This window comes from Pristiophorus japonicus, chromosome 1 (genome assembly GCF_044704955.1).
Source record: "Pristiophorus japonicus isolate sPriJap1 chromosome 1, sPriJap1.hap1, whole genome shotgun sequence".
Taxonomy (NCBI): Eukaryota; Metazoa; Chordata; class Chondrichthyes; family Pristiophoridae; genus Pristiophorus; species Pristiophorus japonicus.
The window spans coordinates 253,080,978-253,099,345 of record NC_091977.1 but is presented as its reverse complement, the minus strand read 5'-3'; the positions used below and the strand labels follow the sequence as shown (position 1 = coordinate 253,099,345).

At 43.0% G+C, this 18,368-nt stretch overlaps 1 protein-coding gene across 1 annotated transcript in view; it reads right to left on the bottom strand.

The window, feature by feature from the left end:
- frem1a (Fras1 related extracellular matrix 1a) overlaps positions 1 to 18,368 on the bottom strand; it is a 352,151-nt gene that overhangs the window by 179,028 nt on the left and 154,755 nt on the right. The window contains 2 exon segments of the mRNA XM_070877990.1: positions 1,091 to 1,343; positions 15,012 to 15,105. Coding sequence (XP_070734091.1) covers positions 1,091 to 1,343; positions 15,012 to 15,105 — 347 coding nt within the window.

The following is an 18,368-nucleotide window of genomic DNA, read 5'->3' as shown; positions in this document are numbered from 1 at the left end:
AAAGTGTTTCCTGATTTCACTCATGAATGGCCAAGCTGTTATTTTAAGAAATCTACCCTCTTGTTCTTCATTTCCTCAGCAGCAACAATAGTTTCTCCATATCTACTTTATCATATCCTTTTAACATTTTATGCACCTCAGTCTAATCACCCTGTACTCTCCTATACTCAAGGGACTACAAGCCAAATATGTGGAAGTGTCAGCTGTGGCTCAGTGGGTAGCACCCTCGCCTCTGAGCCAAAAGATCATGGGTTCATAGTCCCACGCCACGGACTTGAGCACAAAAATCTAAGCTGACACTCCAGTGCAGTGCTGAGGGAGTGCTGCACTGTCGGAGGTGTCGCCTTTTGGATGAAACGTTAAACCGAGGCTCCGTCTGCTCTCTCAGATGGGCGTAAAAGATACCATGGCACTATCTCGAAGAAGAGCTGGAGAGTTATCCCCGGTGTCCTGGCCAATATTTATCCCTCAATCAACATAACACTTGACGACACTTCAAAAAGTACTTCATTGGTTGTAAAGCGCTTTGAGATATCCGGTGGTCGTGAAAGGCACTGTATAAATTCACATCTTTCTTTCATCCTATGCAACCTGTCCTCATAATGTCACCTTCTAAACCCTGCCGATGGCATTGCAAGAAAACAACTTGCACAGCTACTCGACAGCGACAGTGCTGTACAATAAATATAGAATTTGATGTGTATAAAGAAAGACTTGCATTTTTATAGCACTTTTCGTGACCTCATGATATCCCAAGGCACTTCACAGCTAATTCATTACTTTTGGAGTGTAGTCACTGTTGTAATGTGGGAAATGCGGCAGCCAATTTGCACTCAGCAAGCTCCCACAAACAGAAATGTGAGAATGACCAGATAATCTGATTTTTTAGTGATGTTGGTTGAGGGATAAATATTGGCCAGGACACCAGAGAGAACTCCCCTGCTCTTCTTCAAAATAGTTCCATGGGACCTTTTACATCCTCCGGAGAGGGCAGGTGGGGTCTCGGATTAACCACACATCGAAAAGACGATAAAGAAGTGTGGCAGTGTGTTAAGACTGCACCAGCATTAAGTAATGAGCAGCTGCTTACCCGTGTGTACATATGTCACCATTCCAGCATTAATATCAGCCTGAGAGAAGTGGTCAACAACCTGGTTACGCTTCTGTACCACTCCATGGAATGGTTGCCGTGCAATCATGAACATCAGTTTTTCATCATCGCTATCCATGTCAGTTGCATAGAGATTTTCTGCTGTAATAATGACTTCTTCTCCTTCAAGGCAATACAAACTGGGGTTCAGTCCAGGTTTCATCACTGGGGGCTCATCATTCACCGGCAATACCTAGAGTGAAAATACAGAACACTGGAAAGATTTGTGCTGCAGCAGAATCATCCGACTACCAGTCTCTTGAGTGTTGCCTTTGAATTGAGGTTAAAGTTCACAGGGAGCCAATGTTTCCCTTATTTCTGACAAGATGTCAGGAAATAGTCTATCACCAAGTATAAAATGCTATTCCAGCTAACAAATTGATCAGTGTGCTTTGTTAAACATATTGGGACTATGTGCATTAGTGTAAAGTAGGCGGGAGCCCATTTTACATCCCGCTCGGTTTTTATTTCCATCGACACTAAAAGAAATAAATACAATTGTTTTACACTATCACACAAAGTCATGATCTACCCCATTAAGTACTCTGAAAAATTCTAGTGTGATTAGTAATCATTTCCAACATTAAACTGAGTGACATTGGCACTTCCAGCACAAGCAAGCCACGATTTACATCAATTATGCTGGGGGAAGCAGCAGCCAATAGGATCATTAAGAGGAAAGGATACCCTGGGGAATAGTACTTTTAAATTACTTTGCTGTAATAATGGGAAAAAATTGTTCAGAATATTTCCTGCCTGAGGGAGATATGTTCCCTTTCTATCTGTGTAAGTCATGGAGACCACTTGTGTACTGCAGCAGAAGATATCACAAACCTCTGGAGTACAGCTCTTTGTTTGAAGTCTACATTTAAATTTATATACAGGTACAACGTCCGAAATCCGGAATCCTCGGGACCGAGTCTGTGCCGTTTTTTGGTTTTCCCGGATTTCCGACGAGAAAATCATTAGTCTGGAATCCGGAATCCTTGGGACCGAATCCGTGCTGGATTTCGGGTTTTGCCAGATTTCAGACCTCGCCGCCCGCCGATCCTCTGCTCTTCACCACTCGCTGAAATGTCCGGTTTTCAGACAATTCCGGTTTTCGGAGTTCTGGATTCGGAATGTTGTACCTGTATTATATTTTAGCTTCTTCTCCTTGTGTGTTGCTGCAGTGGCTGCGCCACTTCACGGTGCTGCAGCCTGAACCATGCCTGCCAAATAACCAGGTGTTATAAACATTGTTCTCCTTAGAGCAGAGAAGGATATGGGAGATTTAATGGAGGTGTTCAAAATCAGGAGGGGTTTTGATGAAGTAAATAGGGAGAAACTACTCTCAGGGCAGGAGGGTCTGTAACCAGAGGGCACAGGTTGAAGGTAAATTCACGGGGTTGGGGGAATATATTAGCATGGATAGAGGATTGGCTAACTAACAGAAAACAGAGAGTCGGGATAAATGGTTCATTCTCGGTTTGGCAACCAGTGATCAGTGGGGTGCCACAGGGATCAGTGCTGGGACCCCAACTATTTACAATCTATATTAACAACTTGGAAGAAAGGACTGAGTGTAACGTAGCCAAGTTTGCTGACGATACAAAGTTGAGAGGAAAAGCAATCTGTGCGGAGGACACAAAAAACCTGCAAAAGGACATAAGACAGGCTAAATGAGTGGGCAAAAATTTGGCAGATGGAGTATAATGTTGGAAAGTGTGAGGTCATGCACTTTGACAGAAAAAATCAAAGAGCAAGTTATTATTTAAATGGAGAAAGATTGCAAAGTGCCACAGTACAGCGGGACCTGGGGGTACTTGTGCATGAAACACAGACGGTTAGTAAGCAGGTACAGCAAGTGATCAGGAAGGCCAAGAGAATCTTGGCCTTTATTGCAAAGGGGATGGAGTATAAAAGCAGGAAAGTATAATTCCAGTAGTACAAGGTATTGGTGAGGCCTCACCTGGAATACTGAGTGCAGTTTTGGTTTCCATATTTAAGAAATGATATACTTGCTTTGGAGGCAGTTAAGACAAGGTTCACTAAGTTGATTCCAGAGATGAGGGGGGTTGACTTATGAGGAAAGGTGGAGTAGGTTGAACCTCTACTTATTGGAATTCAGAAGAATGAGAGGTGATCTTATCGAAACGTGTAAGATTATGAGGGGGCTTGACAAGGTGGATGCAGAGAGGATGTTTCCACTGATAGGGGAGACTCGAACTAGAGGGCATAACCTTAGAATAAGGGGACGCCCATTTAAAACTGAGATGAGGAGAAATTTCCTCCCTCAGAGGGTTGTAAATCTGTGGAATTCACTGCCTCAGAGAGCTGTGGAAACTGAGACATTGAATAAATTTAAGACAGAAATAGACAGTTTCTTAAACGATAATGGAATAAGGGGTTATGGGGAGTGGGCAGGGAAGTGGACATGAGTCCATGATCGGATCAGCCATTATCGTATTAAATGGCGGAGCAGGCTCGAGGGGCCGTGTGGCCTACCCCTGCTCCTATTTCTTATGTTCTTATGTAAATGGCAAAAGAAGCTGAAGGGAAATGTGGAGAATTTATTTTATGCAGCGAGTTGTTATGCTCTAGAATGCACTGCCTGAAAGGGTGGTGGAAACGGATTTGATTAAAACTTAAAAAAGAGAATTGGATAAATAATTGAAAGGGGAAAAATTGCAGGGCTATGGGGAAAGAGCAGAGATGAACTGGATAGCTCTTTCAAAGAGCCAGAACAGGCACGATGGGCCAAATTACATATAGAAGTGAGGTATGATTCTATGTGTAGCCCCACGATTGTATAACCACCTGTATAACCACCATTCTCCCACTCATTCTCCCTTTGAGGAATTTTCTCCTGCACTTTATAGTTTGTCCCTACATCAACCAATAGAACCAAGTGATTGCTTAACCGTAATTACTTGTTTAGACACACTGGGTATGAATTTGTCCCTTTTTTTTTAAGAGGCCAGTTAGTGCCTTCGGGGAGCGCTAATGGGGCAGAGGAGACTTTTCGGCAGGGAGTGTGGGGTAGGGTGCTAACAGTTCCTGGGAAATTGCCCAGAAGTTTGCAGGAGATGCTGCTACCACAGTGCTGCGCCCTGGGCCACCATGAAACTGGCGATGGCGTTATCACTGTTCGCACCGACCCCTCACTGCTCCGCAGGGTAAATTGTCCAATGGGCCGCGAGGCTGGTGCGAGCGGATGTCAATGGCAGCTTTGCGACCCGCTCTCGGGGCGCAACTTTGAGGGAGGGCGCCAGCGCCACGCGCCGCCATCTTTTTTGAATTAGCGACTCTCGGGTCACCTCCAGGATGGCGGCCCTAGCGTGATCCGGGCCGTCATCGTGCAGGCCCGGTCCCACGCTGTCATGATTACCCAGTGGAGGCCATCAGAGGCCTTTCAGAGTGTGCAGCGGCCCTCCCCTTTAAGCGTAGTGCTTCACCCACTGCCGCAGTAGCGTCCTGGGAGCCGCTCCGAAAGGAAGTGGAGCGTGCAAAATGAATCTCCACTTCCATTGAAGGGCGGTAAGCCCAATTCAGAGTCGGGGGTGGGACTCTTGGGCCGGGAGCAGGATGTCCCAGCCCCAGCTGGTTACCACCCCAATTGGGGCACCGGGCAATTTCACCCCCACTTTGTTTCACTCTTTAGGTATGGGTGATCATTGCTTGTGAGCAGTGTCTTTCTGGTCTGACATGTTAAGATGCATCAACGCTTGAGCCGGGTTGTGGCATTTGAAAATATTTTTGCCCATTTTTAAATCTAAGAGTACACAAAGTAGGAAATACACAGCAGCTGAGTTACCATATGAAAGGAAAAAGGCTAGTTAATGGGTGTGACGGTTGATTAGAAGGAGTCCGCACCATGGAGCCCATTGACCAACTGAATACAATCCTTTATAACAGAACTAATTTACTAAGTGTTCACTCGATTTGATGAAAATTGACTCTTCTGTGGAAAAATCTTTTTCCTCAATGTCCAATCTAATTCTGCTATTTCTGTACTAGTCTTCCAGTTCACCAATCACTTGATGTTATTGATTTAGAGTTAGATAATCAACACCCCTCAGCATTATAAATTTGTGAATTACATTCTCTCTGAATCTTCTTTTCTCCAACAATAACCAATTCATATCGGAGAGTTTCTCTCATAACTTAGAATCCTGGAATCAACCCTATACGAGGTCTTATTGAAGGGAGGGTGCTGAAAACTATACTTGTTACTCCAAATGGGAACCCACTAATAAGTCAGTATAAAAAATCTGATTTGACTTAAACATCAACTTCACTTGGTTAGTTGATGAATTTCACTGCCATAAGTTAGTTTGTATTATGGTTAATTTCTTTGTTAAATCAGCACTTTGGATTGGTCACCCCTTCCTCCTTGGTGAAGGCCCTCGGGAGAAGCGGCGGGGGTTTAAGAGGCAGAACAAACACAGTGGTGAACCGTACACCTCAATCTTTGGTGTGCTTCTGCCCCATTCTTTTCTGGTGCAGCCCCTGAAAATCGGTTCCAATGAGTTTAAAAGCAAGCTGTCATGAAAATCTTATACCCAGCTTAATTTCAGACAAATGTTTCATATTTTGTTCGGTAGACTGCAAAGTCTAAGGGAGCAGAAAAGCTACTTTCAAACAAACTCACGCTGTGATTTAAAAACAGAAAATACTGGAAATACTCAGCAGGTCAGGCAGCATCTGTGGAGAGAGAAAAAGAGTTAAGATTTCAGGTCGATGACCCTTCGTCAGAACTGGAAAAAGTTAGAGATGTAACAGGACCTATCCTTTTGTTCTTTCCTCCCCTCCCCCCTTTCCCTGCCCCTACACGTGTTTAAAACCTGTTACATCTCTAACTTTTTCTAGTTCTGATGAAAGGTCATTGAAGGTCCCGGCGAATTGGAAAACTGTAAATGTAACGACCCTATTTAAGAAAGGAGAGAGTCAGAAGGCAGGAAACTACAGACCAGTAGGCCTAACATCTGTCATTGGGAAAATGCTGGAGTCCATTATTAAGGAAGTAGTTTAGAAAATCATAATACAGTCAAGCAGAGACAGCATGGTTTTATGAAAGGGAAATCATGTTTGACAAATTAGCTGGAGTTCATTGAGGATGTAACGAGCAGGGTGAATAAGGGGGAACCAGTAGATCAGAGGGTTGTAAATCTGTGAAATTCTCTGCCCCAGACAGCTGTGGAGGCTGAGTCATTGAATATATTTAAGGTGGAAATAGACAGATTCTTGAGCGATAAGGAAGTCAAGGGTTATGGGGAGCGGGCAGGGAAGTGGAGTTGAGGCCAAGATCAGATCAGCCATGCTCGTATTGAATGGCGAAGCAGGCTCAAGGGGCCAAATTGCCCAGTCCTGCTCCTATTCCTTATGTTTTTACGACCTGAAACATTAACTCTGTTTCTCTCTCCACAGACGCTGCCTAACCTGCTGAGCATTTCCAGCATTTTCTGTTTTTATTTCAGATTCCAGCATCCGCAATGTTTTGCTTTTGTGCAGACTGTGATTTATTCAGCTATGTGTAAGATAGCCTGTTTTTTAGTGTGGTTGATATTTGTTTAAATCTAGGAGGTCTAATTAACTATTTTTGGAAATATTTAAGGTGCAATATCTGTTTGAGACTTAGGGGCCCAGATTGCCCCCTCCTTAAGCTCCAGTACCGCCCCTAGGAGGTGGTAATGGAGTGGATAAGTCTTACTGACTGGGGGCAGACGGATGGGCCGGCCCATCAGAAATTGCCCTCGGGCCGGAAATGTCAGGAACAGGTTTCCACCCCACCTGTGCTGCCGCCCGTTGGGCACACACCGACCCCATACCGACCGGCGGTGACCCCCTTTCCGACCCCCGCGGGAAATTGCCCCGTGGGAGTGGTGCCGCTGCCGGTTGGTGCCACTGACAGGTTTCCCCTGCGGGAAGCTGTGTGTGCCTGGGCGACGCGTCCACCCTTAAAGGGGAGAGCATGATGCCGGTGCCTCCATTTTATTTTAATTGTCGGGCCGACACCGAGGTTCGGCCCAACAACGGTGGCCACGGGTTCAGCCGGGCCGCTAACAGACAGTACTGGGTCGCTGGCTTGGCCGAAACTCTCCCTGGTGGCCCAGTGAGCCTAACTAAACTTCTTGCAGAGTTCACAGCGTCCCTCCCCTTTAACTGAAGGGGAGAGACATTGTGACGTGGCAGTGGGGTGCTGATGACTTGTTGGGGCGGCCGACCCGACCCAAGGGCACTTCCGCCCCTCAACACCGCCCCGGCCGGAAATGCAAAACAAAGAGGTGAATATTGCCGTCCCATGGATTGGGGCAGAGAAAAATCTTAAAAGATCGGTAAGTGCGTCTACTTTTAATCGGGGGCAATTTCGGACCCTTAGATTTAGTTTTGAATTCTTAAGAGAACAGTTTAAGCCAGCATCAGCTCTGGCAGTGATGGGAGATACAAAGAGAAAAGGTACACTGCGTATTTACAGGTAATGCAAACAAAAATAACTTTGCATTATATTGTGAGCTCCTGCTGTCTTCCTTTTAATGAGCAGCATGGAATGATTTCTACTGTATATCTGCACACAATTCCTGTCAAGTTTCCCATGATGAATTCCCATATCCCCATTTACAATGGAAATTGCCGATGTAAACTCCTCACACTGTAATTGCACCCTCCCGCCAGTGGTTGCATTTCGGTTTTATGTGCCCCAGTTACTCAGCCTCTACTGCAAAGAACATAATTCTTATGTTCCAACTAACTCTATTTCTCTGCTTTTCAAATGAATATTTTGCTAATTAACCATTAATTAATGCCAAATCCAAGTAGTATATAAAAATAAGATAGAATATATGAGTTTAAAATGGTAATTCAATTACAGCTGCATGCCCTGGAACAATTTTCCCTGTCCTCTATGCTGCTTCATTTGAAGACTGCAATTGATCTTGACTCCATGTGCAGTGCCACAGGAGATTGACTAATATATCGTTATTAGTTATTTGATTGTTCATCTTTTGTAAAATAAAAGTGCTTAATAATTTAATCTTAAAATGGAGCTTGAAGTTGAGATGCTCTATTGCCTGTTGGAGATGGGCGAGATCGATCTACGAACATGGGAACAGGAGTAAGCCATTCTGATCTTACTGAGGCTCAGGATAATGAGTAGCTAAAACTAATTATTAGAAAGGTTCCTCTAGTTTTTATAACAGACATGTTACCCAGCTTACCAAGGCTAGTGAAGGCATTCTCGAAGGCACAGGGTGGCAATACAAATCAACGAGGGTGATCAAAAATATGGATGGTGAAACATGGTAGAGACAACTCAAGAATGTACCATGCACCTCAGGAACATAGCTGCATGCAACAGAGCTGAAAGAATGCTGAATATTTCACAGACAGAGGGATGGGACTGTTTTTAAGGGATTGTTTTTTAATTAGTTCTTGACTTTTTGAAAGCTATTTAAAAGAAGGAAACATAATAGCATAAGGGAAGGAGATTGAAACATTAAACATAGAAATGAATAATAAGGGCAGCAAATTAATGATTAGCAACCACTATTGTACATGCTGTTCCGGCACCAAGAGTTCCGCTCTCAGAATACTGGGTTCACATCCAGCAAGGTACTTGCATCTGATGGAAGCTCCGCATTGCATCGTGTTGGCTCTCCTGGTAGGGAGTCATGAGTCAGGCTAGTGATCTGTCCACATAAAAAGGGGGTATTTTTATTATGGAAGCAACCTAGGGCACGATCTCCTGGATGCAAAGCAGTGGCAGAAATGGATTTCCTCAACATAAGAATTAGAAGCAGGAGTAGGCCCCTCGAGCCTGCTCTGCCATTCAATAAGATCATAGCTCATCTACCTCAACTTCACTTTCCTACACTATCCCACATCCCTTGATTCCCTTAATATCCAAAAATCCATCGATCTCTTCAAAGACTGAGCCTCCACAGACCTCTCGGGTAGAGAATTCCAAAGATTCACCACTCTCTAAGCAAAGAAGTTTCTCCTCATCTCAGTCCTAACTGGCCGGCCCCTTATTCTGAAACTGTGACCCATGGTTCTAAACTCCCCCGCCAGAAGTCCTCCATCTACTCTGTCAAGCACTGTAAGAATTTTGTATGTTTCAATGAGATCACCTCTCATTCTTCTAAATTCTGAAGAATATAGGCCTAGTCTACTCAATTTATCCTCATAGGACAATCCTCCCATCCCAGGAATCAGTCTGGTGAATCTTCGTTGCACTCCGTCTATGGCAAATATATCCTTCCTTAGGTAAGGAGACCAAAACTGTACACAATATTCCAGATGCGGTCTCACCAGGGCCCTATATAATTGTAGTAAGATGTCATTACTCTTATACTCAAATCCTCTTGTAATAAAGGCCAACGTACCATTTTCTTTCTTAATTGCTTGCTGTATCTGCAAACTTGGATATATTACATTTGGTTCCCCCCATCCAAATTATTGATATAGATTGTGAATAGTTGGGGCCCAAACACTGATTGTGGCACCCCATTAGTTACAGCCTGACAACCCAAAAATTACCCGCTTATTCCTACTATCTGTTTTCTGTCTATTAACGCATCCTCAATCCATGAGAGTATATTACCCCCATTCCATGAGCCCTAATTTTGTTTAATAACCTCTTGCATGGCACCTTATCAAATGCCTTCTGAAAATTCAAATACACCATATCCACTGGTTCCCTTTTATCTATTCTGCTAGTTACAACCTCAAAAAACAGATTTGTCAAATATGATTTCACTTTCACAAATCTATGGTGACTCTGCCCAAACCTGTTATTATTTTCTAAGTGTCTTGTTACTGGGTCCTTAATAATAGATTCTAGCATTTTCCCGACTGCTGATATCATACTAACAGGTCTGTAATTCCCCATTTTCTCTCTCCCTCCTTTCTTAAATAGCAGGATTACATTAGCTACCTTCCAATCTGCGGGAACCGTTCTAGAATCTATGGAATTTTGGAAGATGACGACCAATGCATCCACTATCTCTATAGTCGTCTCTTTCAAAATTCTAGGATGTAGGCCATCAGGTCCAGGAGATTTATTGGCTTTCAGTCCCATTCATTTCTCCGGTACTATTTTTTTTACTAACACTAATTTCTTTCAATTCGTCATTCTCACTAGACCCTTGGTACTCCACTATTTCCAAGAGGTTTTTTGTTTATTGGTCCGTGAAGATAGACACAAAGTATTTGTTTAATTTCACTGCCATTTTCTTATTCTCCATTATAATTTCTCCTGTCTCAGCCTGTAAGGGACCCACATTTACTTTCTCTAATCTTTTCCTTTTTACATACCCATTTGAAGCTTTTACCATCTGTTTTTATGTCTCTCGTTAGTTTACTCTCATTCTATTTTCCCTTTCTTTATCAATTTCTTGGTCCTCCTTTGCTGAATTCTAAAATCCTCCCAATCCTCAGGCTTACTGCTCTTTTTGGCAATATTATAAGCCTCTTCCTTTGATCTAATACTATCTTTAACTCCTCTTGTTAGCCAAGGTTGGATCACTTTTCCTGTGGAGCTTTTGTGCCTTAAAGGAATGTATGTTTGTTGTAAATGATGTATTAACTCTTTAAATGCTAGCCATTGCTTGTCTACCTTCATAACTTTTAATGTAGTTTCCCGATCTACCTTAGCTAACTCTCCCCTCATACCTACGTAGTTTAATGGCACGGGAGCGAAGAAGAAAAAGCCAAATTTCCACCCTTCCCTACCTTCACTTTTCGACTTCTCTGGATTTCTGGGGATAGACTATTGACATACATTATAAGCACACTGACTCCCTCAGCTACCTGGACTACACTTCCTCCCAACCTACATCCTGTAGCATTCCATTCACCCAATTTCTCTGTTTCCATCGCATCTGCTGACAGTGCCACCTTTCACACTAGTGCTTCTGATATGTCTTCCTTTTTCCTCAACCTCCGTTCAGTCCACACCCGAGCTTCCGGTCACCTATTACTATAATTCCCCGCTTCACTCCCACTCCGACATCTCCATCCTCAGCCTCCTACGCGATTCCAATGAAGCTCAATGCAAACTCAAGGAACAGCACCTCATTTTTCATTTAGGCACTTTACAGCCTTCTGGACACAACATCGAGTTCAACAATCTCAGACCATAACCTCTGCCCATATTTGGTTCCCTTGCCTCCTTTTTTAACCCCCCCCCCCCCACATCTTATAGAAACATAGAAAATAGGTGCAGCAGTAGGCCATTTGGCCCTTCAAGCCTGCACCACCATTCAATAAGATCATGGCTGATCATTCACCTCAGCACCCCTTTCCTGCTTTCTCTCCATACCCCTTGATCCCTTTAGCCCTATCTAACTCTGTCTTGAATATATCTAATGAACTGGCATCAACAACTCTCTGCAGTCGGGAATTCCACAGGTTAACAACTCTGTGAGTGAAGAAGTTTCTCCTCATCTCAGTCCTAAATGGCTTATCCCTTATCCTTAGACTGTGTCCACTGGATCTGGACTTCCGCAACATTGGGAACATTCTTCCTGCATCTAACCTGTCCAGTCCCGTCAGAATTTTATATGTTTCTATGAAATCCCCTCTCATCCTTCTAAACTCCAGTAAATACAGGCCCAGTCGATCCAGTCTCTCGTCATATGTCAGTCCTGTCATCTCAGGAATCTGTCTGGTGAACCTTCGCTGCAATTCCTCAATAGCAAGAACGTCCTTCCTCAGATTAGGGGACCAAAATTGAACACAATATTCCAGGTGAGGCCTCACCAAGGCCCTATACAACTGCAGTAAGACCTCCCTGCTCCTATCTCCTAGCTATGAAGGCAAACATACCATTTTCCTTCTTCACCGCCTGCTGTAGCTGCATGCCAACTTTCAATGACTGATGTACCATGACACCCAGGTCTCGTTGCATCTCCTCTTTTCCTAATCTGCCGCCATTCAGATAATATTCTGTCTTCCTGTTTTTGCCACCAAAGTGGATAACATCACATTTATCCACATTATACTGCATCTGCCATGCATTTGCCCACTCACTAACCTGTCAAAGTCACCCTGCAGCCTCTTAGCATCCTCCTCACACCACCACCCAGCTTAGTGTCATCTGAAAACTTGGAGATATTATAATCAATTCCTTCATTTAAATCATTAATGCGTATTGTAAATAGCTGGGGTCCCAACACTGTGCCCTGAGGCATCCCACTAGTCACTGCCTGCCATTCTGAAAAGGACCCATTTATCCCGACTCTCTGCTTCCTGTCTGCCAACCAGTTCTCTATCCACATCAGTACATTACCCCCAATACCATGTGCTTTAATTTTGCACACCGATCTCTTGTATGCGACCTTGTCAAAAGCCTTTTGAAAGTCCAAATACATCACATCCACTCATTCTCCCTTGTCCACTCTACTAGTTACATCCTCAAAAAATTCCAGAAGATTTATCAAGCAGGATTTCCCTTTCATAAATCCATGCTGACTTGGACCGATCCTGTCCCTGCTTTCCAAATGCGCTGCTATTTCATCTTTAATAATTGATTCCATCATTTTCCCACTACTGATGTCTATAATTACCCGTTTTCTCTCTCCCTCCTTTTTTTAAAAAGTGGTGTTACATTAGCTACCCTCCAGTCCATAGGAACTGATCCAGAGTCGATAAACTGTTGGAAAATGATCACCAATGCATCCACTATTTCTAAGGCCACTTCCTTAAGTACTCTGCGATGCAGACTATCAGGCCCCGGGGATTTATCGGCCTTCAATCCCATCAATTTCCCCAACACAATTTCCCGACTAATAAGGATTTCCTTCAGTTCCTCCTTCTCACTAGTCCCTCGGTCCTCTAGTATTTCCGGAAGGTTATTTGTGTCTTCCTTCGTGAAGACAGAACCAAAATATTTGTTCAACTGGTCTGCCATTTCTTTGTTCCCCATTATAAATTCACCTGATTCTAACTGCAAGGGACCTACGTTGGTCTTCACTAATCTTTTTCTCTTCACATATCTATAGAAGCTTTTGCAGTCAGTTTTTATGTTCCCGGCAAGCTTCCTCTCATACTCTATTTCCCCCCTCCTAATTAAACCCTTTGTCCTCCTCTGATGAATTCTAAATTTCTCCCAGTCCTCAGGTGTGCTGCTTTTTCTGGCCAATTTATATGCCTCTTCTTTGGATTTAACACTATCCTTAATTTCCCTTGTTAGCCACGGTTGAGCCACCTTCCCCGTTTTATTTTTACTCCAGACAGGGATGTACAATTGTTGAAGTTCATCCATGTGATCTTTAAATGTTTGCCATTGCCTATCCACTGTCAACCCTTTAAGTATCATTTGCCAGTCTATTCTAGCCAATTCACGTCTCATACCATCGAAGTTACCTTTCCTTAAGTTCAGGACCCTAGTCTCTGAATTACCTGTGGCACTCTCCATCTTAATAAAGAATTCTACCATATTAATTCTACCATACCACTCTTTCCCAAGGGGCCTGTGTAATCTTTTTCTATCTGTTTCACCATGGCAGCTGGTAATTATTCCACCATTCACACCCTATCTGGACTAACCGTTTTCTAACTTCTGTTATTACCATCTCAAATCGGCCCATCATCCCTTTTGTCTCTCTAATCTCTCCTGTCTTCCACCCTATCACAGACCTTCCCTTTTCTTCTTCCCTCCCCGCCCCCTTTCAGTGTTCCTTTAGAATATGTTCTTTTTGAACATTCGCTAGTTCTGACATAGGGTCATCGACCTGAAATGTTAACTCTGTTTCTCTCTCCACAACCCACTGAGATTTCCAGCATTTTCTGTTTTTATATAAGAAAAAGACAAAGATTGATCACACTAAAGATTGGTCACACTGAGCAGAAAGTGCTGTGCATGCAGTAAGAAAGGCTGCAGGGAATCAGAAAGTGATATTTGGGGGAATTTCAGTATCCTAGAGGTAATTATATACCACAAAATCTTAAATTCATTAAATAAGCTTGTATCTTAAATGCCAGTTGCCAGAAACATTGGTAAAATAGATCATTTTGTCTCCTGTATTATTTAATATGGAACAGGCCTTTATAATGGGCTCAATTTTCCCCAAAGCATTTTTCTTTGCTTACTTGAAGAGTTTCGCCTGATTTTTGGGGGCCTAAGTAAGCCAAAGAAAAATATTCTAAGTTTCCCCGTTGGATTTCTTCATTTTGGCGTGGCGTAACCCAACCTTTAGTTTTGGGCATGGAGCCTTGATCGGCGCCAAAAAGATCGGGCTGCTATGGTAACCAGGGACACAATGCGAGCTGAAGCTGCAAAGTGAAGCATACAGCCAACACATTACAAGAATTGAGAAACACATAGCAGCAACTTCGGCTTGCCGGTCTGGTCCCATTCTTGGTCCTCATCTCTCTCTTTCTCTCTCTCTCTCTCTGTGAGTGAGTGAACTGGGGACCGAGAATGGAACTAGACAGCCTTCGGGAAGAGTTGGAGGTAAGTTGCTGCTATGTATTTTTCAATTCTTTTAGTATGTCCGGGCACCTGCTGCGCCGATTTCCTTAACTCTCCAAAAGGTGTTTCTGGAATGGTCACATACACTGGCCGAAGCAGAACTGGAGTAACTCTCAGCTGGCCAAACATCCCTAAATGGGCAGAATTGGCGTAGGTGGCTCGTTACGCCCCCTTTGGCAGAAAAAAAAACTGACCTAAAAAAATCGTAACTAACTGAGGTGCAAATTGATTGGGGAAACTGTGGTTTTTCAACTTAGGCCAAAAAGAGCAGATTGTTCAAAAAAAACAGCTCCAATCACTGAGGAAAATTGAGCCCAATGTAAGTGTTCGAAGCATTAGGTTTGAGTTCAGATACCAGCTCGCACTGCCTTTGAAACTCTTGACCACTATCAATGTATCCCCACTGACCTTGATCTCCAGAACACATTCCGCTGAATTTGAGCCATCGGTGGCTGAAAAGATGACTTCATCATGTATTGTCTCAGAGTCATCATGATTGTAACTGTGAACACAAGATATTTTCATTCATTGCTATTATTGACATAAAGTAAATCCTGCCAATATAATTGATCCAATCAGAACCTACTGTAACTGGTGGAATTAATATGTTATAAATTAGATGCAGGCAGGACAAGAAATAGCACCTTAACCGATGTCCAAAATCAGGTGCAAGTTACTTTAATGAACAGAATGTGATACCGCGTGACAGTACTGAAAGAGTATGCAAATTACAAAAGAGCCTCCCTCACCTCAAATTCGAGAGCCACTCAAGGAGCCACTCTCTTGCTCTTCTGTCTCTCGGACAGAAAATCAGATATGCTAAACTTCTAGATCTTGGCCAGGGAGATCCGAGAGCTTAGAGTCAGGAGAATGTGCAGTGTCAAGTGGTTTAATTCAGGAAATCAACGTGCACCGTTGCTTCTAAAACTTTTCCATCATTTGTTCCGCTCAAGTATCTCTCAAATCAGCTACAATCACGGTTATAAAGAAAGGTTGAAGATACAAATGTGTGCTGTCCCTCATGCCACATGGAGTCTCAAATAGTGACTAAATAATTTTTGCCAAAACTCTAGCCTCTTGGCTCAACTCACGGTCAAATCTTCAGTCAAATCAAACTGTTTCTTTCACATAGAGTTCATTTCCCATTCACTTTAATAACCTACCTAGCTAATCCCATGCTCCTTCTCACTCCCCATATCCTTTATTATCCCAGCTAGTCCAATTCCATTCTCAGGCTCAGAGCCTGCACACCTGGACAATTCCAGCATCTTATATGGCACCCCATCACTGACTCAATCTCACTCTATTCAATACAAGCAGCAGCACAGATCCATTCATCCTTGGGATTTAGTAAATCATTTTCAGGGAATCACACTGGATGATCCACAAAGCACACGTGTTCATCAGCCAATGTCCCCTCTAACGTGTAGTGCCAGAGGACTGGCGGATAGCTAACGTAATACCGATATTTAAGAAGGGGGATAGAACATGTCCAGGGAATTAAAGACCAGTCAGCTAACGTCGGTGGTAGGAAAAATAATGGAATCCCTAATAAAGGAGAAAATAGAAGAACATCGAGAAACCAAAAATATAATAACGAATACTCAGCAGGGATTTCAAAAGGGAAAGTCTTGCTTGACCAACGTCATTGAATTTTTTGAAGAGATAACAGAGAGAGTAGACAATAGTAATGCAGTAGATATAATTTATCTAGATTTTCAAAACACCTTCGATAAGGCACCACATAATAGGCTGATGAGCAAGGTCGGAGAATGTGGAATCAGAGGACAACTAGCAGAATGCATAGCTAGCTGGCTTCAAGACAGAAAGCAGAGAGCAGGGGTAAAGGGTAGCTATTCACAGTGGCAGAAGGTGGGTCGTGGTATTCCATAAGGATCAATCCTGGGATCACTGCTGTTCACAATTTACATTAAAGGATTTTGGAATTAAAAGCACAATTTCTAAATTTGCGGGTGAAACCGAATTGCGGGAGATAGTAAATACTGAGGAGGACTGCAACAAATTACAGGAGGACATTAATAAACTTGCAGAATGGGCATATAATTGGCAAATGAAGTTCAACACAGATAAATGTGGTATTACATTTTGGTAGGAAGAATAGGGAGGTCACTTATTAATTGGAAGGTGCGAGTCTGGGTGGGGTAGAGGAACAAAGGGATAGAAACATAGAAACATAGAAAATAGGTGCAGGAGTAGGCCATTCGGCCCTTCTAGCCTGCACCGCCATTCAATGAGTTCATGGCTGAACATTCAACTTCAGTACCCCATTCCTGCTTTCTCGCCATACCCCTTGATCCCCCTAGTAGTAAGGACCTCATCTAACTCCTTTTTGAATATATTTAGTGAATTGGCCTCAACAACTTTCTGTGGTAGAGAAGTACAAATACACAAATCACTATAAGATGCAACACAGGTTAGCAAGGCCTTAAAAAAAACAAAGAACTAGGGTTTATTTTTAGAGGTATAAAATTGAATATTAGGGATGTTATGATAAGCCTGTAGTTAACTTTGGTTAGACCATACATATGGTACTGCATACGAGTGTTAAAAAAACAAGCCTGAAGGCTCCGAGTCTCAATGCGAGGAGCATTCATAATAAGGTGGATGAATTGACTGCGCAGATAGCTGTTAAAGGATATGATGTAATTGGGATTACAGAGACATGGCTCCAAGGTAACCAAGGCTGGGAACTCAACATCCAGGGGTATTCAATATTCAGGAAGGACAGACAGAAACAAAAAGGAGGTGGGGTAGAGTTACTGGTTAAAGAGGAGATTAATGCAATAGTAAGGAAGGACATTAGCGTGGATGATGTGGAATCTATATGGATAGAGTTGCGAAACACCAAAGGGCAGAAAACGTTAGTGGGAGTTGTGTACAGACCACCAAACAGTAGTAGGGAGGTTGGGGATGGCATCAAACAGGAAATTAGGGCCGCGTGCAATAAGGGTACAGCAGTTATCATGGGTGACTTTAATCTACATATTGATTGGGCTAACCAAACTGGTAGCAATACTGTGGAGGAGGATTTCCTGGAGTGTATAAGGGATGGTTTTCTAAACCAATATGTCGAGGAACCAATGAGAGAGCAGGCCATCCTAGACTGGGTCTTGTGTACCGAGAGAGAATTAATTAGCAATCTGGTCGTGCAGGGCCTCATTGGTAAGAGTGACCAGAATATGGTAGAATTCTTCATTAAGATGGAGAGTGACACAGTTTATTCAGAGACGAGAGTCCTGAACTAAAAGAAAGGAAACATTGACGGTATGAGACGTGAATTGGCTAGGATAGACTGGAGAATGATACTTAAAGGTTTGACGGTGGATAGGCAATGGCAGACATTGAAATATCACATGGATGAAGTACAACAATTGTACATCCCTGTGAGGTGTAAGAATAAAAAATGGAAGGAGGCTCAACCGTGGCTAACAAGGGAAATTATGGATAGTGTTAAATCCAAGGAAGAGGCATAAATAGGCCAGAAAAAGCAGCAAAACTGAGGAATGGGAGAAATTTAGAATTCAGCAGAGGAGGACTAAGGGTTTAATTAGGAGGGGGAAAATAGAGTATGAGAGTAAGCTTGCAGGTAACATAAAAACTGACTGCAAAAGCTTCTACAGATAAGTGAAGAGAAAAAGATTAGTGAAGACTAATGTAGATCCCTTTCAGTCAGAATCAGGTGAATTCATAATGGGGAACAAGGAAACGGCAGACCAATTGAACAAATAGAAATATGGAAACATA